This window comes from Odontesthes bonariensis, chromosome 8 (genome assembly GCF_027942865.1).
Source record: "Odontesthes bonariensis isolate fOdoBon6 chromosome 8, fOdoBon6.hap1, whole genome shotgun sequence".
Lineage (NCBI taxonomy): Eukaryota > Metazoa > Chordata > Actinopteri > Atheriniformes > Atherinopsidae > Odontesthes > Odontesthes bonariensis.
In genome coordinates, this window is record NC_134513.1 from 15,193,644 (window position 1) to 15,221,131 (window position 27,488).

Below are 27,488 nucleotides of genomic sequence, written 5' to 3' on the forward strand. Positions count from 1 at the left end.
ATGTTCTCAGTTTTGTCTTTATTTAACTGTAGAAAATTCTCTCTCATTCAGGTGTTTACTTCCTCCAGAAACTGACACTGTACGTCTACTGGGCTGCAGTTTTCTGGTTAACTGTGATAATTGATGTTAAAGTTCTGTAATATCTGACCCAAAGGGAGCATATACAAGTTAAACAGAAGAGGTCCAAGAATTGATCCCTTGGGGACTCCACAAGTCATGGCCACTCGCTCAGATTCATAGCTGCCAATTGTAACAAAATAACTCCGGCCTTCTAAGTAGAACCTGAACCAGTTAAGGACCGCTCCAGAAAGTCCAACCCAGTTTTCCAGCCTGTGCAACAGGATTCAGCAATCTGTAGTATCAAACGCAGCGCTGAGATCCAACAGAACCAGGACTGAAACATAACCAGAATCAGTATTCAACCTAATGTCGTTTAACACTTTGACCAGAGTTGTGTCAGTGCTGTGATGACGTTGGAAGCCTGATTGAAAGTTATACACCTCTGTTAGGCGTTAAGATGAATTTTATGAAGAATATTTGATCAAGAATAAAACAGGACGCAGACTATTCTTATTCCCGAAACGTACTTCACGTGTAAATCATCATTTAGATGATATTTCAAACAACATCTTTGAGTGAATGACGAAGAAAACATTCAATTTATGGAAATTCTAATGGATATATCCCTTTGGTTCATTTTAAAAACAATAAGCAGGAAAACTTTTGATGGCAACATCAACTTAAAGTGAAGCTTAGCGGAACTAATGGAAAACAACAAATGAAATGTAAGAACAAATAAGAAAATCAAGAAAATAACCGTTCAAGATATCAGATTGCTCAAAGCTGCTTTTAATGTAGCGAGTTTAAAAAGAAAAGAAGATCATTCAACATAAAGAGCAGCCAGTTCGAAAGATAATAAAACCTTACTCTTAATGGTCTCACCTGTCTATGCACTTGCAGACAGGTGAGACCAGGTGTGCAGGTGCAGGTGTTTCTATGCTTTCGGGACTTGTACTGATGCACCAAAAGCTACTTCGCTGAGGTGTCAGGCCTGCGGTCATGATTATCATGCAAAAATGATGATTATGCAGCAGAGAAATAAACTCTGTTTGATCATTCTGTGTGAATGTGTGTGCATGCGTCTGTGCGTGCGTGTGCATTTTTACAAGTATTAGTTTCTATATGAGCACACGAGACAGAAATAGAGACAGAGGAAGAGGAGAGAGATGCTGTCAGCTATCTCCATCCGCCACCTCCTCCTCTTCTGTGAAGCAGATGTCCAATTGAGTCTATTTAAAGCCAGTGCAGTATGGCTGCTGATGCTGAAAGCGCCAGGCTGTAGCATTGCATTACTGTTATGTCTTACCTGCAGTGTACTCAACGCTGAGCTCCGATTCTCAATTTGTTTCTACGCGAACTTGCTTTTTTTTGGCTCTCAAAATGAACTCCGAGCTCATAAGCACTGTAGAAAACCCCAATATCTCCATTTTGTGGGTGCGTTTTCAAATGCTGCAACTTTAGGAGATGGAACTCGTGGTCTTTTGACAACTGAGAGTGATCAAGCGGTCTCATGTTCAAAGCCCAAACAAACTGCCACCAATTGAACCGCAGCAGTTTCCTGTCAACTTGACTTATCTGACTAATATTTCATCCCCCCCAAAAATAACAAACTGCTTGTGCTGTGACTACGATGGCAATGGCAGAGACTTTCAGTTGCTCTCTGTTCTGTTATCCCAGACAATTATCTGAAACAGACACAGCTCTGACACGCGTTCTTTCTCTTTTTTCCTTCCATCGGGGCTCATCTGTTTTTTCCCAATGAGCAAATAGATAGGAGCTCAGAATAGGTGGGACTTGGCCGTTGCCTTGTCATTCTTCGCCAGGGATGACGCATCCGCTGCCATTTCAAGGGGAGGGGAGAAGAAAAAAAGAAGAGAAAAAAAAAATCAGCAGTTATCAACAGGATGTGGTGGTGTCAGACAGGAAGTCAGCGCTGACAGGGGTTTGCAGTGAGAGAGAGAGATGCTCTGCAGGCTTGTGGTGATGCCTCAAACTTAGGAGCTGCGACACATTCCACTGAGCAGTTCTCCGTCAATTTGGTCTCAGCTGCAATAACTTTGACACTTCAAACAGCATGTGGAAACTTTTCAGTTGGTTTGGTAGTTAGTTTACAACAAAAACAATGCATCCAAATCTAGAAAAACCATCACATGTAGTACGTCCATAAACTATTTAGTCTTTTTAGCAGTGAGTAGGCTTCTATTTTTGTTTGATCCAAATGTAAACCATCACACGATAACAGCGTTTTTTTTTTTTCCTGCTGAAGGGTTTTCTGGTATGCTTCAACAGGGTGAACAGAAAAGCACTGAAGCACAACTCATCCTCATTGACAATTTGCAGTTTTAAGCCCAAGAATGCAAGAAAACGAAACCAAAAATGGATATTTTGGCCTTTGTGCACCTTTCACGGCGCTAAGACTTTATACCGCTTGTGTGTGTGTTTTTTTGCAGAGGAGACGAGCAAATTAGGTTTACAGGTAGGTTTTTTTGCTTTGCTGTATGGCTGCTTTCCCAGCCGCAGCTGCCTGCTTGTGAAAGAGGGACCGGAGGAAGCTCGGAGACGCGTCTGCTGAGCGCAGGCTTGGTACAGGAGGGGGCGGAGAGAGTGCGCACGAGAGAGAAGGAGAGGGAGAAAAAGAGAAAGAGAGGTAGAGAGAGAGAGAACTGTGACAGCGCTCATCACCCACTGAACAACCAGGACGGGTTGCATCCGAGCAATCGCTGTCATTCGCAGACGGAGTTTACAGCCTTTACGCCGCTTTTTCTTTCGACCTTTTTCTGCTGCACCCCCTCCCTCTCCCGGTGCTGTCGACCATGGTTTCTATAATTTCAGACCTGGACCCTCTGAAAAGCTGGAACGTGTTAAGGTAAGCGCCCGGCCAGTTCCTCCACAGCCTCGCCATTGTGAACGAGGAGATAGCAGAGAGTGGATAGCGGCAGGAGTGGAGGTGGTGTTTCGGAGAAAATCAGGGTGGGACGCGGCGCTGACAAGAGGTCGCCGTCGCCCTCTGAGCAATGGTAGTGGCGCTGCTGTGCGTAATTACGCACGGTTTGCGCCCTTTTGGCTATAATCTGCTCCGAAAACAGCGCTCTTTCTACTTTCTGAGCCGCTCTTCCTCTTTTCCCCTTTGCCCTGTCATGAGTCTGACGCATGCAAGCTGTTGTGTCCGCGTGCATCTCATTAACCCTCGATGCTGCCCCGCACGGCGCTTCATCAGCATTATCCCCAAACTTCTCACATTTCAGCCTTGAAGTAATATTACATTTCATTTATCAACCTCCCCCCCCCCCCCCCCCCCCCCCATACTGATATGGTCCCTCCAAATGTTGAGCTCATGCGCTGCCAGAAAAAAGTACGCCCCTCCAGGAATTTATCTTGAAACATTTACTCATGGCTGATTGCCTGCCGCAGCGCACAGTTAGAGAACATTAAATTTTATCTCCAGAGCTGCAAAACATGTTTTCAGCTTTGCTCGAGCAACACATCAATTTATTTCTTGGATCGGGCCTCATGAGGGCGGTCCTGATACAAATTTGATTCTCCGAGCCTCCCATAAGGTCAAAGGTGAAGCTCTTTCTCTGCTTGTCGTCAGTGAGCACTCTCATTTTCGTCAAACAGCTATTAGACTCACAGGTGGACATAAGGCTTAAGTCCTGGACCTGCAAATCACTATGAATACATTCACTGTCATTAAGCATCTCAGCAGAAAAGCCTATGAATTTAAAAAGCTGGAATTTAAAAGGCCTTGTCCCTGAATATTTCAGCTATTTGATAAATAAGTCATTATTCCCTCGATAGACTCGGTGAGGACTATCGCAAATTCTATTTTAGAGAGGGAGAGGGGAGTCAGAACCCTCAAGACCCTCAAATTATTCTTTTAATGCTTCCTCTCCCCTCTTTCATCATTTTTTGCCTCTGCTGCCCTCCATCCCACTATCATTATCCACAAATCCAAAATAGAAAATGAGTGAAAAAATGTAGAGCAGGCATATTTCAGTGAACTGCTGATGGACCAACGGGGGGGACTTAAATGATGTCATTCCCAAACAGGCACTGATGACCATTCAGACTGAGAAATAGGCCATGCAGCTGACCTGACACACACTCATAAATAGCCGCGGTGAAGACTTTTGCTGTGGACGCACTCTCCTCGCGGTCCATTTGCCTAATGGGGACAGATCTCTTGGCAGCATTAAAAATATCTCTTTAATTAATTTTTTGCACAGATAACCAGTTAATAATTGATATATTGGCCTCAAGACACTCATGTCTGCTCAACAGGTGAAAAGGCAAAGGTCAATGAGCATCGGAAGGGGGGGGGGGGGTTAAGTTATGAAAGCGCTTCCACAGAAAAATAATCCATTGAGTTTGATTTGAGTTTGATCAGTGGCTCAAAAGGAAAAGAAGCAAATGAGCAGTGAGGAAGAGGGAGCGAGCAAGGATTGCATGAGGAGAAAGAAGTATTTACCTCCCCTCTGTCTCTTGTCTCTTCGCTTTATTAAACCTTTGTTCTCTCAGATTAGAGGCAGGAGCAGCTGTCCCTCTCCAAAGACGATGTATCTTAATAAAGTCCAGCTCACCGGCAGCCCGCTGCTCACACACACACACACACACACACACACACACACTTTTGCTCTCTGGAGGTCACAGACACACACAGACTGAAACCAGAAACACATTTCTCAATCATGTATGATAATGAAGCACCTCAACGACGTTCTTGTTTTCTCCGTAATGAGACTCACCTCCGTCACGCTCAGACACACACACACACACACACACACACCCTTAGAGACACAGTCGTAACAAGACAAGTGTGTGTTTTTGTTGTTATTGTTGGATCTCAATTGAACAAAGGGAAGCGTTAAGGCGTGCCAACGCTGGATCTAGTTTAATATTGTTGGTTTTTTTTACATTTTACATCACGTATTTTGGCTAAAGCTGAGTTTATAATGGCCGCACTGCAGCGACGACTGAGTGATCCATTAGAACATCAGCAAAGCTACCATCCTGGATGGGAGAAGGGACTTCTCTTGCTGTGACACATGCAGCAACAAATGCAACATCACAACTATTAACGTATCATCGCGGGTCATTGTGGATTTTGATTTAACTTAAATGCAGCATGGAGTTAATGTACTGTAAGTGACAAATGTGTGCACATGCATTTGTGGAAACTAGTGTCATCTGATTATCGACAGGGCGTGTCTGCTCCCGTTCATTCACTCTCTGGGCTCTTTTTTTTTTGCATACTGTACCAGGCTGCACACACACACGTGTAAACACACACTCGTGTTCCCCAGAGAGCACCGCGCATTGATGTTAGAAATCTGCCTGCTCACAGTGCATGTCACATATCTGAAGCGCAGCTCAGTTATTCCATAATGAGAAACAGCAGTATTAATTTCATTTGATTACATTCAGCTTCCACATGCACGGGCGAAGATTAGATTAGTTCAGTATCGATTTATCCTTTTGCCATCAGGATGCAAACAGAAGGTAAAGGATTTTCAGCAGAGTCGTTTTTTTTCCCAAAGAGAAACCAGCCAATGTAAAGACTGAATGTGGGAACAAGAAGGAGTTTTCAGCACTGGTTTGAAAATTAGTCTTGAAATCCGCACTCTCTGGCTTAAAAAAAAAATACCCCCTCCACCATCATTGCCTCGACCACCCGTTTCCCCTCCTCTGTCTCTTCAGGGTCCGTTTTTACCGTCATCCAATCATCTAAATCCGTTCTCTCGCTCCGTCCTGCAGCTTCGAGTGCACTCGGAGCAAGACAGGAGGGACTGAGAGAGGAGAGCGAGGAGGTGGACACGGGAAGAGGGGGCTTGACCTTTGACCCCGCCGTGTTGGTTTTAATTAATCCACTTAAAGAGTTTGTTCGCTTGCGCGATGTGTCGCTTTATATCCCGCCGGACCGGGAAGAGAGGCACAAATCCATCTGCCTAATTACCTCGACCACTGTTTGAATCTTTAAATCCCCTCGGATAGTGTGTGTGTGTGTGTGTGTGTGTGTGTGTGTGTGTGTGTGTGTGTGTGTGTGTGTGTGAGAGTGTGGTGAACGTGCGAGGCACTTTATCTCTCAGTCTGGTTTTAACTAAAGGGTACCAGTGAAAACATTTCGTAAAGGAAGGCACTGATATTTCTCGCTGGCTGAAGCAGCAGAGAGGTTTAATTTGAACATTTCCACACAGTTTTTACGACGTCATGATGGAAAAAGGTTTATTGATGCCATTTTTTCATTAATACGGGCACAATTCAATCATTAGAGTAATGCACGGCCATGTTGATGGATTTATAATTCACTGGACATTAAGCTTTCGGAGTTTTGATAGCCTCCTTCCGTTTTCTATTCAGTCGCTGCCTTTGTTGGCATGTTTTATCCAGGATATTTAGTCATTGCTATGATCTCATTTTATGGACGACCGCCGTTGTCGCCCCCCTCTTTCTCTGATTTGCTCGCTGGACACTGGTCGCTGAAGCTGAATTTGACGCATGAGGAATGATGATGCTGATTTGGTCATGTGACATCCCCGAGAAGCTATTTTTAGGAAATTTTGTTGGGTTGACAAAAGATCGGAAATCTGCCGTTCCGTATTGCCTCCGTCTGTTGTCGATGCTTGTGGGGTTTCATTGAGGGACAAAGGCAGAAAATCGATGTTTTCGAAGTTAAGTTTAAATTAGAACTTCAGTCTGGACTCATTTGCATTTTTGCCAAGTGAAGCATCCCCACTGGAGCTTGAGTCTCATAACGACCATGTCCAGGAAGGAAGGCGGGCACAGCATTCACTCTCAGCTACCCACAGCTGCCAGTCAAGCCTTTGTAGCGACAAGGAACAATACAGCATTCAGGGTCTGAGTGACGGAGGCGGACGGGGCGGGCAGAAGGAGAAAGAAAGGGAGGGCTGAGTTCCTCCGAACTCCCTGGAATCAGAAAGAGATAATTATATAGCTTAGACAAGGGTGCGTCATAAAACATAAGCGATGGAGATAGGAGAAAGCAGAGAGGTGCAGAAAGAGGAGAAAAACGAAGTAAAGACTAGGCAAGAGTTACATGCATTTCTGATGTATTCGATATGTCGGAACATATGTATATACGCAGGAGATTTAACTACCCTTCAGTGTACCTGCTGCTAAGCCCTAAGTGGCAGGACATCTTGACATTTAAGAAGGTGCACGTTTATTATATTATGTTTCAGAGTGGCGTTTTTTGTCGAGAATACCGTTTGTGAGTTGGTTTTTCTCGAGATTTTCAAGAGCAAAACCCGTCAAGAGAAATTGGAAAGTGTGGAAAAAATGGTCTTAAAGCTCCTCCCGTATCGCTTGGCCCCATCAGAGTTGAATACCTGGCGACGGTGCTGGTTATACCAAGACATTTTGGTCGTAATGCTGAATCACTCTCAGCCTTTTAAACCGTGTGTGCACGTGTTGCATTGTGTGCGCGTCTGTGTGCATGCTCTCTGCAGACTCTTTGTTCTCATCCTATCCTCTGTATTTGTTGGCAGTTTCAGCATCCGTCGTCTTGTTTGATTTCTTCCAAAAGTAAGATTACCTACCGCAGGCTTCCAGATCATAGACAGTGCACACACAGACACACGCAGGAGGACAATGTCTGCCTCTTTAATGCTATTTTTCTTCTCTAAAACAAGTGTTACTGCCATGGCATGTGCAGGAGCTGCTTTCTTTTTTTTTTTTACTCACCCCATCCAGCAAAGATCAGCTTAGTCAACAGCAGCTGCAGGGATTTATAACACAACTGTAACACACACCCCACATGACAGTGTTTGTGTGCTTGTAATGCTCATGTTGTGAGGACATTAATCTGTAGTCAGCAGTGTAAAGGCTTAAATTTTTGGGGTGGTTCAGGGGTTATTATCAGGGTTCGGATGATTGATATAGATTCATATTATTTTCCCTGACATGAAGGACGTGAAGACAACTGTGAGTGTGTCTTCATACATACAATATAGTCAGTGAGCTTGAGGCAATATACGTATTTAGATCAACTATGTGCAACAAATGACTTTTTTCCCTTTAATGCCTATTTCTTTCTCACTTTTTCAAACGTCTCATTTTATCATCTTCATTTCAATCCCTTTTTTTTGTTTTTCTGCTTCTTTTATTTCCCCTATTACGTTTTAAGACTCTTTATTATCGTTTTTTTCTTTCTTTCCTTTCACTGATTTCCATCTCAATCAGCGCCGCTCGTTGCAAACCTATGCATTGGTCTCGGCAGACAAACGCACACACTTAACACCGCTGGCCCAAAGTGACAAATCTGTTTAATAATGCACCACCTGGAGCATGGCGCTCTCTTTTCTACCAGCTGCCTCGCGCTCTCTTGAACGCGCACACATAAACACACGCGCTAATCATTCCCTCTGGCTGTATTTTAGTGCTGTACTTTGTTATAGTCTTATTCTCAAAGGTGCTGCTGCCATGTGCACGACGGCTGCCGGGCCCATAAAGAAGCTTTAAACCCGAGCGAGTGTGAGTGTTTTCCCCCCAGTGAGACACAACCGTCTTTATACCGTATGGCTTCAGAGACAGAGGAAAGTATAGAGTACACTCTTTCTTCCACCCTTTTTCTTTTTTTTTTCAGTCCCCTCTTTTTTCATCCACTTAACAATCCAAGGCAGATTTCTCCAGCTTTCTTCCAACATGGATCTTTGTACTCCCCCTCCCCGTGCTTTTTTTTTTCCCTTTTTCCCTCACCGTGATCATCTACATGCATGTGGCCATGGGGAAAATTGGAAAAGACAGTGAGGAAGAGAAAAGAGAATGGGAAAAATAGATCTTATTTGAATAAATTAAGACTTTTCCTTTTTCAACCGAAATGAGGTGGATGGGTGTGGGTGGAGGAGGAGGAGGGATGAGAGGTGAGAGTCGGCAAAGGAAAGAAAAACACTGGCGCTCTGCCCAGTGAAAAGAAGGGAAAAGAAGGAAATAATCTTTGTATGTGTGTGACTGATGGATGCGCGCAGTGAAGCCAAAAAAAGAGAGAGAAAAGGACCAGAAGCCAAACAACAACTGGCCAATCGTAGTGAGAGTTTAGGTCACGCCAATAGGTCAGACTGAATGTGTGTAGCTCCCGAGGCTATCGGTAAAGGAAATTTTTCTTCCACTTGTACTTATTCTCAAATTATTTGCTCGTTTGTTTATTTTTTTCATTTTTAATCAGCTTAAAAGTTGATCGCTACATGACGAACAACCAATGTGACATATCAGCATTACACTTAAAACGCAGTTTGCTTCATTGCACGCCTCCAATTTTACACTTCCACACTCGCATAATGTAGGTTTTTTCTGAATAAGGTTTGGAAAAGGTCGCATTTAAAACAAGCAGCAGCTTCATTCCAGAAAAGATCCGCTTTCACACTTGTGCACAGACTGCAGGGAAAGGATAGTACAGAGGGGATGAGAGGGAGAGCAAATGAATTATGGGTGGCCTGTGAACAGAGGGAGATGGGTCTGTTCTCTGTTGCTCCTCTCCTCCCTCGCTCCTAGGGTTATGGAAGTGTCACACTGCGAGTGTTGCCATGCAGATGGTGACCCTGGAGGGTTGCGAAAAGCGAGAGAACAAAAGAGGGAATTAGAACAGAGCAAGCTAAAGAGAAAAAAAGGCGAATGAAAGAGTAGACGGGATTGGTTTTGTCTTTAAAGAAGCTGTCTCGGCAGAACAGAGCGGGAAATGAAGCCGGTTGACTGCAGAAGGGTCGACAGACATCTTTAATCAACAGACATGTTTTGGTTTTTTTTTTTGGTTTATGACGGCACACAAGCTGCCAAATTTGTCTAAGCATATTGCTAAACAATCATCTAATCACGATGAAGGCAGACAGCCCTTTGTTGTCCTCTTTTATGACAAAATGTGGTTGCCGCCTAAAACCAGATGCAAAGAGGCGCACAGTTGCGAAAGGTCGCAGGGAAAATGTCCTCAGGTATGATACTGCCAGTTGAAAATGATCAACCAGAGCATGGTTATGAAATTGGATTTACACATGCGTTGTGCTCTATTAAATAGATGATGCTGACACACACACAGGAACACACGCACACTGTGTTGGAAATAGAACAGTGCTGCAGGGTGGAGACCTTATAACAGTAACATCGTATGATGTAATAACCAGAGTTGATTCACTCCAGACTCTTGAGTTGTCATGTTATTGTGAAGAGACAGGAAAACCCCCTTTTACCAATTAATTCTGAGCAATGCTTTCCAGATTTCAATTTTTTACAACTTTTGATTTTTTTTAAAGGACCTCCAATGTACTAAAATTTTAAATACAATTCTTTTTTTTTTTGCAATAGATTTGCATATATGGCTGTGCTTTAGGTTTAGACTGCCAACACAACCGACTCGTGGTGTTTTCTTCATCTTTTTATCTTTTTATATATCGAAGACAGTCCTCGTTTGTACAGTGGCCCAGAACAGACAAACCCAAGCTCTATATTTTCTGGCGTATTTAGCAGCCTCTATAAATTCTCCTTCTCTCTTCAAAGGGTCAGTCAGGGGGTTGCAAACTGCAGTTTCACCACTAGACGTCACTAAATCATCCACGCTGCTCTTGTGATGATGTTGAGCTCTGTATGCATCCCACGGTTTCACTCTTTATGCAACAGCAGTTGTGCACATTATTAAAGGAACACCGTACAAAAATACACATCTAGTAGTCATGTTGGAGATAACAACCATCTCAAATGCTATCCACCCACTATAACAATAAGATACCTTTGCATTAGTAGGCCAAATGACCCGTTTAGAAGAAAATAAGCAAATTCGATCTCAATCCTAAGTCATTTATTAATCATCAGCAATTTCAATACAGCATTAACCACAGATGTTTTAATTCTTGTGTTCTGTCTTTCGTAAAAGTGTTTTCACTTCTTTAATGGAGTCGAATCTTGCATTAACTACAATGCTCGATGTTTCAAATTTGTATCTTTCAAGAAAAGTCTAAGAAAAAATGTCTAAAATGGCAGATTCCTCCCCTTTCTTTTTCTCTATTGGTCCCTTGAGCAGAGTCTTCTTCTGTGTGGCCTTATAGGTGCTTTAATTTGTTCTCAGAAGTTCAAACATCGGCATGATCGTGTAGAAACTTGGAACATTAGTTTGAATTTAAGAAAATTAGCCCCATAGGACGTATAGAATGATGCGTCAGACCATTAGAGTTAGTTTGCCTTGTGTTCCTGCAGAGGTTGCTCTAGCATCACCTAGACCTTGAAAATAGGCTAATGTTATCTGCTAAGCTAATGGAAATAGAGAGATCTAGCAAGCAAATATGCCCTATGCAGCAGATCATGACACCAAATAATCTAAGAAGCAACTTTTGGAAGTATTTCAGATTTTACACCATAAATATTATCGTAACAAACACAGATACGGCCACTGGTTAACTTCAGACAAAACAACTGTCTTCTTCTACACCAGTAAATGTTTGGGCTCGCCTGCTCGCTTGCAAACCAGGCGAGGAAACAAAAGCTCCACAAAAAAAGAGTCATTTTGTGGTGTTTAGCATCAGCATGCTATTCATCACAGTCAGCTATGTCCCCTTGCCGTAGGCTTAAAAAATGTCAAATAGGCGACGACAATGTTGACGACATTTGAATACACTTTGAACTGCCTGAGAAGGTTGTAAAGTCCTAACAATTCATTCAGTAAAGCAATTAGCAATTAATAATTGAAAGGTAGTTTTAGAGAACGCTTATATTTTTTCCAACATCTTTGTTCTTAAACTTACACATGGCAACTTTAAGGGTCCACTGCATCCACATCCTCACATCCAAGACCTCAACTTGGATACTAATTGAGTCTTGAGGTGGAGCCATAGACTGTATATAAAAGATGGATGTTGCCTCTGGGTCTGAAAAGAGAAGGCGATGCCAGTGTCACAGTCCCACTTTCTTGCCCACAGCCAGCAGGGGAGAACTGTTTCACTTGATTTAGTACCTCAGCAACCTTTATGTATGGTCACGATGTTCATTTAGTCACTTATGGTTGAATCTAGAGTAAAACTGATTATTAAAGAGGGTATGCCTTTGAACAGGGCTACGTTTTCAGTGGTATACATGTTGTATACCTCACACATATGGCAGTAAGGGAAAAAAAAAGAATAAAGGAGGCCCTGAAGATTGATTTAAGGCTTCAAAACTGAATGCAAACCAATGGATGACATCAGGGTGGCTCCATCATCTGTGCACAGTCTTTGTGTAGAGTCCTTTTTCCTTCCCCCAATGGATTAGCACACTGTTCAGAGGGACCTCTTGCATGTTGGGGTCTTTTCTGGTCACATTTTGTCCCTTCTATAATTAGTTCCTGGGCGTCAGGTTCAACTTGCCCTTCTCCCAAGAGCTTGAATAAGGGCAACTGGACTTATTTTTCTTGATTCTTGAAGATGTTTCACCTCTCATCCCAATGGCACCTTCAGTTTGAAATCAGTTGGTGGGGAGTTTATGGCTTGTGAGTCGTTGAAATACCATTTACACAAGGCTGCATGTGTGTCACTGACTCACGTATCCATTGGGAACAAGCATGTTTTGGTCACTCGTTTTTCTGTTAAATGGAGCCCCTGGAGGGTCCTTGATTTACATGGATCATGCATGCTTTTTTTCCGAGTTGAGTGACCACCAGCTACGGAGTAACATATGGTCATGTTTATACATGTGCATGGTAACGTTCCATCAGCTTTCACAGCCTCACCTCCATATTCTAAGCTTTGGGTTTGTTGACTTCATCACAGGCTGTTTATGTTAATCAAGAGTGTTGTCCCAGCAGTCCTTGGTGGTGCTTGTTCTTCCAGAGCTCTTGTGATGGGCGGAGCGTTTTCTGCCAAATTAAACTGTAATAACCATTCTTTTTAAAGATGGTTCAGTCCTTATTGAAGCAATCTCTGACTAATAATTTTTTAAGCTTCCCATCCTGCAGTCATAAAAGTGATTTCTTATGTCCTATGTCCTTAAAAGAGCATGTTTGGACGGCATGATGTAACCCTAAGAAGCACTGCTGTCTTTGTTGTACTTGGAAAATTGTTTCAACAAGCTCCTGCTGTGAAGGAGGGCGGCCGTGCCTGGAAATGTCCACATTTCAGTTGTAGGATTACACGGTGTAATAACGACTCTGCTCTCCTTTTTGCACAATACAATCAACTTTTCTGTGTCCTCACTGCAACACTGGAGATTTCCTCCTTTCAAAACTCGCCCTTGGGTTTCCAAGAAGATCAAAATCATCAAAAGGAAGTGAGAAAGCAATGTTTAAGTTGCAACATTTTGCACTGTGACACCTTTCAGTTGTTATCCATTTGGCTGGCCTATGGGCCCATGACACTGTTATCTGTGGCATTCAAGGAACTCATTGATTATTCAGTGCACCCTTAAAGATTCATAGCACTACAACTCCTGAATCCGTTTGCTGATGTTACACTGAAGTGGGTAAAATAATAGAAACCCTCTCAATCAACAAATTGCTGCTTTTAAGATAACCAGAACCACAAAGGGGAAACTGAACATCTCTCACGGTAAAGAAAAAAAAAAAAAAACTAAAAAGCTTCGCATGTACTGAAAGTACATTATTGGATTGATCTATTTTTAAGATGTTCATATGTTCTGAGCACTTAGTTTTATCTCTTCTTGACATGGATGGGTTTTACTCTCGAGGGCCAAAGACTAGCAATGAGATAGCACTGTGGTGGTGGTGGGGGGTGGGGTCAATAAATTGTGCTGTTAGTGCAGCTGCTGAAATGGTATATTTTAAGCAAGGACACTGTTGCTTAATGTTCTGCTTACAGTCAGATGAGTCAAGTAAAAGCCCCAGAGCCATCCGATGTGTCTTTGTGTGTAAGAGAGTGACATATGCACTGTAGAGGAGGTAGGAATTCACTGACTTTTACTGGTAGAGCAAAAAACTGGGACCTAAACAGACCTCAAAACAACCTGAGAACTTTCTGTTTAGACACGTATGCCGGAAAATGCCAGACCCGGACCTGGACAGAAAACAGGTTGATAGCGTGTCGCTTTGATAAGCTCACGTTACAAGCCGTCAAAGCAACAACTTGTGTTATAGTTATATAACGTGAGCATCTTTTCTCCAATGTCTCTGGCATTTATTCGTGTTTTACAACCTCCTCGCCAACAGAATTGGTCAAATAAAGTTGTGTTTCAGTTGTCCTCACTTGCTAAAGTGAAAATTCTCATGTGGTTGTCTGATCGGGCAACTGAAAACAAATGCAAGTTCCTATTCCATTTCTCAAAATTTAAAACCGCTGTTTTTTTTTTTTAGCCATTCATGACGCGTTGCATGTAGTCGGCCTACCTATAATAGAATGCGTTCATTGTTTGTGGACAAATTAGAGACTGTTCTTCTCACAGCGTGGCACATACAATCTCAAACAAACAGCGCAGTGGAATACCAAGAATAATGCAGAGTTTGAGTTCAAATTGTTCCATCAACCGCTTGAAATTCGCCAAGTTTCTTTGAAAGCCTTTTAGTGAGACATAAAGAGAGAAATGGACACTGAAAAAAAACTGCTCGCCATGAAGGAAATTCCTACAGAGTTAGTCAGCAAAATTCCCTGGGTCTGCTGCATCGAGTTCCCGAAGAAAACAAATCTCAGTTACCAACTTCCACATTTCACAGCTTATCAGACGGGGGGATTGTTGAGTTGCTGGCAGAAGACTCCAACAAAATAACTGAAACTATCAGCACTCATGGATAAGCACAACCACTTTAAAACTGCTCCACAGCAAGAAAGAACAGAGACATCCACCACGCTTTAATCATTTTGTTTTAGACCTTCAGTATATGCATGGTTTCAGTTCTTTGCATGTTAATGTAAACAAAAGGTGTTTTTAATAGATAGATAGATACTTTATTGATCCCCAAGGAAATTCAAGCAATAGTTAAACTTAATGAGCATAATTGCAGCCTTTTAACTGTAAAAGGGATGTGCACGACTAATCAATTAGTCGGAATGGCGCACATCGTCGACCACTTTTCTTTTTAAGTGTCGACTAAATTCCGTTCGGGGCAGGACGAGTCTTACGTTTCACTACGCTGACACGGGGAACTAATCTTTACGGCGCTGTTTCTGCCAGAGTTTGCACCTATAGCGGAAGCGACGGAGCAGATGTCGATAACAGCAACGAAACGAACCCAAGCATCGCAGTATTTCACTCAACTGGACAACATAGTCGAACACACATTACGCAGGCTTTTAGCTAGCTTACCGCGGTTCTCGCAGCGCGATGTGGACTCGCTTACTGAACCGTTACAAAAAGGTTGCACTTCTGGTGCAAAAAGACCAGATGAAAAGACAAAGAAAAATTACTGGTTTTGTTGTAGCTAAACGCTCATGTAACAGCACACGACTGGAACAAATAACTACTTAAGTGATTTATGGTAGTTTACAGGGACGCAGGAACACATTTTCACCAGGGGGTGCTGGGGGGGATTCATTTTTTTTAGATGCAATTTCCTGCATTCTAATCAATTTTAGGGTGAGGAATAGCGAATCCATAGGCTATCTGACTTACTCTCGCATGTTTTATGTAGCCTAAACAAGGAGGCTAGATTTTACCATTTTTTTATTTTAAATCTCACGTTGAAATGATCAAGTTCTTCTTGCGTAAGGGAAACGCGCACCTGATGTGGAGACGTATCGCATAAGAGACGGAACGCGCTCAAGAGCAAATCGCGCTGCCCTGGCACTTTGTCTTTTGTGCATGGGCAGTGAAGCAGCCGCGCTGATTCTCCTCAGACTTGCACTCATTCAATGAACTACAGCAAAGTAATAATGAAAAAAGAAATACACAGTACCAATTAGGCATGTTTTAGTCTGCTATTCTGAAATAGTAGCCTGATAACATAAAGGAAACTAGAAAAATAATTAGGCTAATCAAGCAGCAAAACCACACAACTAGCTGAGAACAATTTAACCAAAGCGAACTTAATTAAAAGCATTGCTTACCAGATGGAATAACTCCAAAGGTTGCCTTGCGCTCTGGTGTGGCACTGATGAACTCCCTCATAAGGGCGCATTGCTGCTAGCTTGACACCACAAGCTAAATAAACAAACGTCTCTCCCGTCACACTGTTCTACGCCACTGTTCTTTCCGGTCTGGTTGAGGTCTAAAAGTTTATCATTCATTTCAAACCAAATTTTTAAAAGACATTTAAAACTACTTATAAGTATGAAAAAAGTAGAAAACATTCATATTTTGTGTTTTTATTTTAGAATAATAATTAGGGGGAGAAAAACTATGCCTGAATTTAGGCTAATACACAAGTGGTGTAGTTGCGTCTGTTGTCCAGTGGGGGGTGCTGCAGCAACCGGAGCACCCCACTTCCTGCGTCCCTGGTAGTTTAGCGATGAAGTCACGACTAATCGACTTTAACTGTCTTGATTAGTCAACCCAGTGCCCATCCCTCGCTTGTACGTACCCTTAACCCTAACCCTGACTTTTTGAGTTCAAAGTTTAAATCAGGATATCTCACTGTAGCTGAATTCGGAAACAGCATTGGTGTTTTGCAGGTTGAACCAAATGACTAGTTTTCTTTATTTTTAGAGCACTGGATAGAAACTAGAACTATTTCTTTGGAGAAAACAAAAAGCTTACCCATGTTGATGTATATACGTTCAGTACAAACTATCACGGACGCATTATGTTTGGTATTCAAATTAATTATAATAATTAGGTTCTTTATTGAAAAAAATAAGGCAAAAAAGTTTGCACTTTGGACAAGTAAATGGAAGTAAAACTAATTTGTAATTTCCTCTGTATTTAACCTTAAAAGTTCACTTGTCATGATGACAGATAAGCAAATATAACTAATTTAGAATCAGCTGTTTTGTTTGCGACTAGCATATTAGCAGCATGATAAGGCAATGGAATTAGACACCCATTGTAACAAATGGCATGTAATCATTGCTGGGTATTCTCTCAGGTTTTACGCATAATATTCAACAAAGCTTGCACTGGTCCTGTATCTAAGGCCATTGCTGGTTTATAGTTACATATATTGTGGATATTTAAGCACACTCATCCTATTTTGGTCCCTGAGAGGGATATTGCATCAATCAGAATTCAATTTCTGGGGACTTTACCAAACTTTAGCCATTACCATCCCCAGCTTTAGCCTCACCCACAACTTATTTTTAATCATGAAATATAGATAAGATTAAATTTTCTTTGCGCAGACCTTATTTGTGCCTTAAATTTGATTCAAGTCCCCAAAATTGCCTCACAGTGGGATTAATGCAGCTACATACGCATTTAGCGGAGCACAAAAAATCCTGCCCTCAAGCCCAGAGTATAATTATGTGTTTGTTATGCTTTTAATCCTAAATATTCGGCTTGTCGTCATTTTCTTTCCTCTACTTTTCTTTTACACTAAGTCAGTGTTGCAAATGTTTTAAACAAAGCATCTCTGCATCTTTTGTGCATTTCCATTTGACATAATCCTGCTGTCTGTTGCCTTGGTTACAGTCTCTTAACAGGCCATTGATGTGACTGTGTCACGGGTAGAAGCCGGGCCGCCTCACAAACACGGACTCAAGAGCAGACACAGGACTCGAGGTGAATCAGAGTATAATTAGTATTTATTAATAAGTGGAGCTGAATCCGGCAGAACGTGGAACTCTTGAGGGAGGAGGGAGAAAGTTAGAGGGATTTCCAGAATGATCAATAGTCCAAAAGTGGTTGGTTTGTCCTTACTTAGTTCCAGAGGGAAACCTCTGGAGGGGAGGGTGCTGGCTGTGGTGCAAAAGGTTCTGAGTCGGCGGCGGGGCGGGGCAGAGCGAGCAGGCAGGTAAGTGGAACAGGCCTGGTGAGAGGAATCCAACCATGGACGTCACGTCAATACTGGCATGAGAAAAACCAGAGTACGGAGAGTGGACGAGGGAAACGACGCACTAAGGAGACAAAACGCAAGGTAAGTACTTGGAATAACTCACAATGAAAACCTAGTGGAGTCGGCCTAATTACCACGAAGGTAGTGAGGCAATCTTGCGAAGACTGGTTGCTCCCTCAGCTCCTAAAAAGGTGTCCCGATGAGGGCAGATGGGAAGCAGGAGTGGCAGCCCAAACCTAAGACTCAGAAGCCAAAGCAACAACACAGCCAGGCATGAGCGTGACAGACTGTCCACATTTAAAAGCGCCACAGACTCCCGGCAAAAACTTTCCACGCGTTCCTCCATCTCTCCTTTTCTTCCGTCCTGTCGCGTTGACGAACAGTTTTGTTTTCTTTGTCAAAGGAGCATCAGGAGCGCTCGACTCGGGCAATTTCTCATCGAGAAGATTTAACTGATGGCAGGTTATTTTTTGGATTGCAACAGATTCTGACATTATGTATTACCATTCTCTAACTTTGTGTTCAAAATTCAAATCAAAATCATGTTTTTGCTTTGAGATATGTTGCTGTCGTGCCCCACCTAATTCTCATTTAAAGCCAGTAGAGGTGATTCCACAAGTGGTCTTTGAGTGATGTTTGATCAAATATATAATTATACTCAAATCAGGGTATTATTTGAGTCAAATTAAACCAGTATTTTATATATATATACACATATATGTATATATATAATTAAATCAGATTTATTGTTGTAATTTCTGTGTGTATGATATTACAACACTTTCGTTTTTGCCTGTCATATCTAGTCGCCGTACACACTGAATACACGGCGATGAGCTCCACCGCAGCAGCATAATAACATTTCATCTCATCCCCTCGACACCGTGCTTTGGAAGATGACGGTAATTTGGATGAGACATTCTCGAGGCCTTGGGTTCTCTCCCCTCACTCGCTGACAGTCCCCAGTGCACTGGAACATTAAAGCGAGGCTGAAGCATGAACGTATGGACGGCTATTAAAAGGCAATCACGCACAGAAGAGCTCTTTTATAGACGAACACATTTCCGCTTAATAGCTCTTGGAGCAGAGTCTTCCAAATATGACATTTTAAATGAAAGGCCTCTTAGCACCAGCGTCTATTAAAATCTTTGCCGATATCTTTTGATTTGTCACTTTTTTTGTTATGTGGGTCAGAATGAAATTTGGACTGTAACCTGTAATTCTAAGCTCAGTTATGCGATCATGAGCTGAATTCAGCATCAGGGGTGTCTGGCCTCCTGTAATAGTGCCTTGCACAGTTTATGCGCAGGTGGCTGAAGTCGAGGATACACGCTCACGCTAAAATCTTGGGAATCTGTGTCCTGAGATTATTGGAAGCTTTTACCTCTTATTGGCTGCTTGAGGGTGGAGTTAAAGTCATCACTGGGCCCTCTGCTCAGCTCTGGGACTCCCGCTCCGCCCTGCTCCATTAATTTCAAGTGCTACTCATATCTTTGGCCCCCTAACTTTCCATCTCTCAGTCCCCTCCGTCCTTCTATCATCACCTTTGTGCGACCAGCCCAATCTCTACGTTCCTCTGGCTCATTTTGAGCTGTAATTGGACAGGAGTCCTGGGGGATGTTCGTCGGCACGCCCCAGTGCCTCACACACCATCTCCAGAGTGGAAACTTACAGGGCCATGGTCGATAAGCAATGCTCACCATCAGTCCAACATTCCCTACTCTGCTGACTTTCAATGGGCAGAATAGGCCAGACCTAGTAGTCCAAAAGAGCCACATAAAACGTCATCAGCACCCAACCCTGACAATTATTTCTTACAGATTTAGCATGCATATTAAAGATTCCTGCAAAACCACTTCCATTTGGTCAGGTGATTTCCCGTAGTTTAGTTGTTCTCTGTCATTTTATGATGTCGATAATTATTTCGGGCCTGAAGATAAACAAGAAAATGTGTCGCAGAGGCAGTTCGCTTTCTGTCCTTGTCGCAACAAAGTGTCTCCGGGAGGAGATTTAGGTTTTAGGAAGCCAATCATCGACAGAGCCGATTGGCCCCCTTTTCGGGAAAAGCTAAGAACTTAAAACAAACAGAACCAGCCAAAGACACTTTTGAAAAAACAAAAATTATAAAGTGATAGCTTACATCTACTGCAAAAAATGAATCATTTATAAATGATAAATCCTCAATGTTGTCATTGTAGTTATATAAAGTATGTGCCTTAAATAAAAATGGGCTCAGAAAGTCCGTTTATGATGCATTATTGCAATTTTACTGCCTGTTGGATCATCTAAGATTCTCCAACTTTATACGATGTCAGTATAACACAGTGGTGATGTCCTATGTTTGCAGAACTTCTCATCACATCGTTTCAGTTACTACGTCTGGCATGATTATCATTCTGCCATCCCAAAGGCCCTTTACACTACCCAGTGCACACAGTTTTATACTTGATGTTGGCGTGTTTTGGATCTCTCCCCATACCAGCTTTCCCATGAACAGCATTTATGCTGGTAATCTGTAACATGAGCCCGTCTCATCAGTGGCACAGGAACATTTGGAGCTGCGAACACAGAGGTTGGATAAAACCCTAAAACCCTTCCTGCTCCTCTCTTATTGCCCACAGCTCAATCCCAACTATCACAAATCTCCCCTTATCTCTTCTCCTTTATTGCCGAAACTTGACGGGCGCTTGACAGTGGAGAAAAATGCCCTAAATTGCGTCAGACCCTTGAGCTGCTCTGCACCAGTGTACACCTGCAGCTCCCCCCAGAGGCTGGATTAGGGTTAAAAATGCTTTAGTGGGTGTGATGATGAAGTTATTTTCTTTGTCTCTAGTGATTAGTTCATGCTGAAAAGCTCTCAGTCAGTCTCAAAACATTCAGTTTTACATAATCGTTCTCACTGCTGACCCGTTCCCTAAACAGCTCTACAACAATTATGGCCGACTGCCTGATGTGTGTTTGCATGTTACGAAGTAGGAGGAAAAAAGGGCCATCAGTGAAAGTATGTGTTGAAGCTATATTGGCATTCATATGCCAGCGGATGAAAGCGGCGGCTCCGTTAATAATTGAAGGAGTACTTAACGACAGGAGCGCTGCCCTCGCAAGACAGCTTTTAATAACCAGGAAGGTTTCATATTTCTAGTTCTCCTCTTTTTCATCTCTGCCTCACCCTCCCCTACTGCTGCCCCCCCCTCCCCCCCACCTTTTGCCCGCTCCTCTCCTCTTCCTTAGAAGATTTTGCTGCTCTATTCAGCGGCAAAGGAACTCTGCTGAAGAAGCATCTGTCTGCCTTTTAAAAACATAGCAGAGGAAAAGGTTTGCATGTCAATGTGTGTGTATTTACACCATTAAAGTGGTGAGCATTGTGCTGGAATGGATGGCGAACCATGCCTATTGACAGAGAAGTCTATTTATTACATCTTCCACACTATCCCTCTCTCTTTGCTGTCTAGTTGAGGGATGTGTGTTTGTTTATGTGTTTATGGAAGCGCTTCGTCTCTACTCTTAATGCGCTCACTGCTCACCCTCATTAATTCGCTTGATGGTCTTTGATTTGCCGGGCATCACTAAGTCGCATTAAGAAATGTATTTCTCAGCTCTTACTTAACGACGCTTCCAGAACCAACGCAATTAAATGCACATTTAAATGCTAGAGGTTTCCCTCTAAATTCATGAGCAGAGACAGGCAGTTGATTAGCGCCCCACAGAAAATTAAGCAGCAAGGGGAAAGGTGAGCACTGATGCTTTTGGCGAATGGCGCCGTCTTTAGCGAGCTTTCATTTTAAGAGCACGGTTCACACTATGTTATGGGAAGCTAATAAAGCATTATGCAATTATGAAAAACTACATTAAAGAATTGTATGAAAAACGTGACTAATCGTTCTTCAAATGTTCATGGTTTAGAAAAATATTTGCTCATTACATGCTAAGAAATGATACACTAGTTATCCCGGGTGAAGTCCAGCAATGCAAGTAGCTGTACAGTTTATTTTCTCTACAACCGTACCGTGAACCACTTTTCTTCAAGTTATTCTGTTTGAAATCTCTTATAATTAGGGTCAGGTGTTTATCACGAGCTAAAAAAAGGTATGTGTGTTTATAAAAATCTGATCATCCAGATAAAAACCTGGATACATAAAACCCCAAGCTGATGGATAGATTTTTCAGCTTTTTATGAAATAAGTCATATGACCCTTTAAGTTTTGCTGTGAGTTGTTGCCCTTTCTGGCATTTGCTAGATACCACTCAGAGAAACACAACTGATTTTATTCCAACCAACCAATCCTCGTTTCCGTGGTGTCAAATGGTGCTGCTTGACGAAGACTTTGGTGTCTCTGAGATACATGCAAGGTGCCAAAGTGCTTTTCACAGCAGAGAAAAGCCAAAGGACCAACAACAGTACCAATAGGAGTGAGCCCATACCTTAGTTATTTCTGAAACTGTCCCCCAAGTGGTATTAAAACGGTATGACATGCCTACATGTCTTTGCAGGAGCTGTGATGGATACCTCTCTTCACAAATGAAGAAAATAGCATCTAATAATAGGAGGGGAATTGGCCGTCTAAAGTTAGATTTTCACCCTGCTCTTACTGCACATAACAGCCATGATGAACACAGAAAAGAATTGACAAACTTCTTTAAATACAAATCACACAAAAGTTTTAACACTTGGGAGCAATGGCTTGGAGAAAGGTCACATGACTTACGAATACAAACAAAGCAGAAATCTGATCTTTTCAAAGACTCCATGGATTTTAAACCAGTCCTTAAAGAGTCTAAATTCCCATTATTTGTCTCTCTTTGAGCGTTGACAAGCGTTACATTGTTTATGTGATAATGTTGCGCCCTCCTCCTTTTGTAGTTCTGGCTGGAGAATTTTTCACGTATCTCAATAAACCAAAATGTAAATAATTGAAAGAATTTACGTTTTATTTCGCTGACTTTCTCAAAAGTGCGTTAGCTTTATGTTACATTTACTTGAAAAAGTCAGCAGGTTGGATTCAAGAGAAACGGGCAGGCGACCTGAAAACGGTTGCATTCGTGCTGGTCAGTCTTCTAAATGAAACCTCTTCATTTCTTTTAATGAAGATCGGTCTCCGTAGATTTTCATTGCTGTTCGATTGAGAATTTTTCTGACAACCCATCCAATTTAAGGAAGCAGGAAGCAGGATCAGAATAAGATGAATGCTCTGCTTTCAGAGAGGACTAGATGAAATAATATTTGGGAACAGCAAGGTAAGATGGTGAACAGAGCATAATGATCACAAAGAGATTTTTATAAGGTTGAAGCACATCTAGTCAGTTTACATCAGTAGAAGCAATGTGGCGTCAAATGACTGAAATTGCAAGTTGACGCTGTACATTAAAGAATAATCTACTTTTCATTGTATATGTAAACATTGTTTACATATACATTCATTCAGTCTCGTGAGATGACTTTTTTTTTCTCAATTTGTGCTCACTCATCTCATTTGCATGTATCCATACCTCTTGAGCTCTGCAGCTGAAAGGGCCTAATTGAATAGTTGATCACATATTAATCTAATTAGTCTGCTTCAGTCGTGGTTATTGTGTGCTGAATTCATTTCTTCTGTCTTGTTATTGTGTTCTCTCGGGCCAGCGGCTGCCGTTGGCCCCAGATGGTTTACCATAGTTTATGCCTCTGATCTAACCGGGAGCTTCTCTCTTTGTCTCAGCATCAGACCTCCATATTGCTCTCTGATCACAAATAGGACAGAGACACGCAGAGAGGGTCGGGAAAAAAAAAAAAAAGGGGGATCCAGAGTGTGTGCGGAAAAAATATCAGGTAGAAAAGGAAGAACGAACAAAGGCACGAAAGATTACTGTTGAGGACCATTACTGTTGAGGGTGATCATCGTCATATCCGAGTTTTCCATGAAAAGGCAACAAGTGGAGCCTAATGGGAAATATGCAGATGTATGCAAATGTGTGTTAGATGGGTCGCCCAGAGGCCCACTGGGAGATTAAAGCTCTTTGGGATGGAGAGAGCTGTGGAGAAGACGAGCACTATGAGCTCATTGCAGCAGTATTAAAGAGAGAAACCAGACTTAGGCCAATTTAGGGCCTTGTTGTCAAGCTCATAGCTAATTTGTGACTTGTCAAACCATATTGGGCAAGAGTGAAGTGGTCCATGATGGGCATCTTTAATTTGATAGTACATCTGCAAAAATGGAATCCTGGTTGCTTTCCTGAAGTTTGAGATGAGGTTTCCTCACATAAGACCCCTCCAGGGCATCCTACGGTATGTGGATTTGATTGATGAGATCCCAGGGTCGCTATTTCACACTGTTTCACAGGTTGATCGGCTCAAAATGACTCCCAACAAAAAACAATGAAACGAGAAGGAGAGGTAGAGCCAGCTAGGTCTTTACCCTCAAGCCCTTCACCATTCACGCTCCGCTTCCACATTTGATCCGTGGCAGTCTCCCAACCTGAGCCTACAGCCGCTCAAACTGAGCTGTTGCTGAGTTTCAGATGTTAAACAGACTGAGCAAAAGAATAAAATGAAAGCAGACATTTCAGACAGTCGGGGTTATATAAATAGACCTACAGCTCTGGTAATATAGATGTTTTTAATTATCTAGCAACAGCAAATAAAGCATACGAGCCTTTGCACAATAAGAAATGTATTTTGAACCTAATATAGCATCAAATAACTTTGCTTTGTGAAGATAAAGCAGTAAAGTTAGGTTTTAACCTATCGGTGCAGTATCTCTGAGCTTGTTAGTACATTTGAGACCCTGTCTGACAGTCCAGAGCAAGCATATTGTTAGATTTCCCTCTATGAAGAAAAAGTAGGGATGTCCACATCAAGGTTTTTCAGTACCCAATGCCCAATTGGTGTCTACCAATACCGTGTCTCAATCCAACATTTCCTATAGCATACTGTTGGGAATTACCCTCCACAAAGACCCTATGTCCTCAGGAACTATTTGTTGTTCAAAGCTTTTGTACATTTCAGGTCCTACTTATCCCAAATAGCTGGGACCAATTTAAAATGCATACAAAACCCAAGCTCTGGAACCTTGGATCTTAGGAGGATAAGTTAAAGTTCATCAAATCCCAGTCCATGTATATGTTTGACACCTCAGTGCCTCTGTGATGCAGCCGCGTCTCACGGTGTTCCTTCAGTTGCTTTAGATTAAATGGCGAAAAGATTCCAGCGTGCAGATGACAACAGGAAAACATTAGAACTCCAAATGTTAGAAGTAAAGCCAATAGTTGCAAACTTTTCTGTAGAGTTTTGTCAGCGCTGTGTCGAGAGGGCAGTCTTCAAAGACAATGAAAACCCATTTTCCTGCCAACAGTGATAACATGATCATCCAGAGCAATGAATTCAGTCACCCTTTCTCTAATCCTTTTTGCCTCATTTAACTGTCCCACAGAAACTTTACTCTTTTCTGTAAAGCTTCCTTAAGAGTGTCTAGTTTTGACGGAGCCTTGACCTCTGAGTTAGCTGAGTGAACTGTATTCAGCTTAGTGTTTAGACCTGAGGTATCTAATTAAGTTTGTTGAATTAAATGCAAGCTGCTACTACCGCTTTGTTGCCTGTTGGCAAGCTTCACCGCAACTCGTAGGGCAGATGTATTATGGAGCGACTGACAAAATATAGAAATTAAAGATCAGAGTTATGATTGACCTCTAACAATAAAAAGGAAGGGAAAAAAACATCCAATTCTCGAGATTGGAGCATGACATCGGGATAAACAAAATATATTCTTCAGCCAGAAAGTCTCGCACATAGTAAAGAGTAAGAGCAGAGACAGCATTTCTCTGGTTTTGGTGAGATCTATAAACTGCTTGAAGGGGCTCCCACTTAAGTTTGACTGTCAGTTTTGGCTCCATTTGTTTAGGCGCCGCAATAGCCTGTTATCCAGTGGTTTTTTCGTTTATTTTGCCCCCCTAAAATTCTGGTGCGTTGCATGTTGAAGCAAAAAATGTTTTGAAATATTAATTGGTCAAATCACTAGTTCACTTTGGATAGATCCAGCATTCGTGGTTTAATAATTTAGGCTGTTGTTCTGCAGCCCTTTGAGGCAAGTCTTACCTCTGCATAATTTAAATAAATGCTTACCATTATTGAAACGGTACCGCCGAAATGAACGCTGACGATGCTGCAAAGAGTGAGAATATTCAAAGATTATTCATGTTGGTGTGGCTGGCTTCGGTTGAATCGTGGTTTCGAAATTTCACTTGGTCTTTGATTATTTGCTGTGCAGTAAATAAAACGGATATTGTCATAGCAATACCGCTAACGCAGCATCAAGAGTTTTCTTGATAATGACTCAGAGGTCACGTTTCACAAACTGTGCCATGCACAGGCTCCCAACTGCAAATTATCATTGATTTCAGACTGGAAAGATTTACTGTTGCTTTTTGGCCTGGTAGGGGTTCCCCGCGGCACAGCAGGCCTGTTGATTAAAGGGAAACACAGATTGAAATGTAGAAAATGTATGGGAGAAGAAATGGTGAAAAAAAGGGGGCAAATCTTACTCCTGAGACATATTTTGTGCCGATAAACAGGTGATTTCCGATAACATTGGTGTTCGTGTAATGTACATTTTGCTTCACATAATCACCCAAGTTTAAAGACATTCCAAGGGATAGGCTACTACACTGTTTCATGTTTGACAGTCTAGGAGATTTCCAGTGTCTGGCCGACTGCCATATAATGTTATGACGACAAGTACTGGATGTGCCATCTCTATACAAGGCCCTCTTGGTGTTAAAACAGGCCTGCAAGGGCAGGTGTTGAGGCTCAAATGTTCGCTTCCGTCCATTCATGTCTGGCTGCATCGTAAATCCACAATTTACTGCTAAACATACCGTCCTTCTGAGAGCAGCTATAAATCACCGCGCCGACATTTCACAACTTCACAAATGAGTCTCACATGCTCTGGTCACACTTGTGCAGTTTCGTTAAGGTTTCGTTTTTCTACGTAACTGTAGATTTATTTGGTCCTCTGAGCTTTATCAAGTATATAAGTATACGGGGGGGGGGCGGGGGGGGTTATCTCAGGTCAATCGCGGCTCTCTCTGTGTCCCTCTCTTGAACCCTGTTAGAGCAGAGCATGGACTATTACTTTGTTTCATGTCGGTTGATAGGCAAGGCAATTTTATTTATAGAGCACAATTCATACACAAGGCAATTCAAAGTGCTTCACAGCTATATAAAATCACAAGAAGGCAATAAAATTATTAAAAAGAAATGAAAAAATAATAAAAAAAATAATAATAATAAAAATTAAAAAAAACATTAAAAATAATCATTAGTTAATTAATTTAAAAGTGAAGAGTGCAGGTAAAATACTTTCAGTTGTCATATGCACAGCTAAATAGAACTGTTTAGCTTGGTAGTATTAGCTTAATACATTCACGGTGAGAAAGGCGCAAAGGCCTTTGCATTTAGCTCCTGCTGTTTAAATCTCTAACAGACAGAAAGAGACAGGCGGCACAGCTGGACTAAAGCTCGTAAATTCCCTTTATGCCTCGCCATAGAAACCCCCCCTTCTCTGAACTTTTCCAAAGGCTCTCTGTTTGGTTCTGTGTCATTTGCTGCGAC

At 42.1% G+C, this 27,488-nt stretch overlaps 1 protein-coding gene across 2 annotated transcripts in view; it reads left to right on the forward strand.

Annotated features, from left to right (window-relative positions):
* Positions 1-2,704: 2,704 nt before the first annotated feature.
* Positions 2,705-27,488, forward strand: part of celf2 (cugbp, Elav-like family member 2) — a 243,674-nt gene continuing 218,890 nt past the window's right edge. The window contains exon 1 of one of the 2 annotated variants that reach the window (XM_075471887.1): positions 2,705-2,926. In XM_075471887.1, the coding sequence (XP_075328002.1) occupies positions 2,874-2,926 (53 nt within the window). In that variant the 5' untranslated portion in view covers positions 2,705-2,873. Of the gene's footprint in view, positions 2,927-17,069; positions 17,987-27,488 lie in introns of those variants that run through there. The other variant, XM_075471886.1, reaches the window with a different exon arrangement.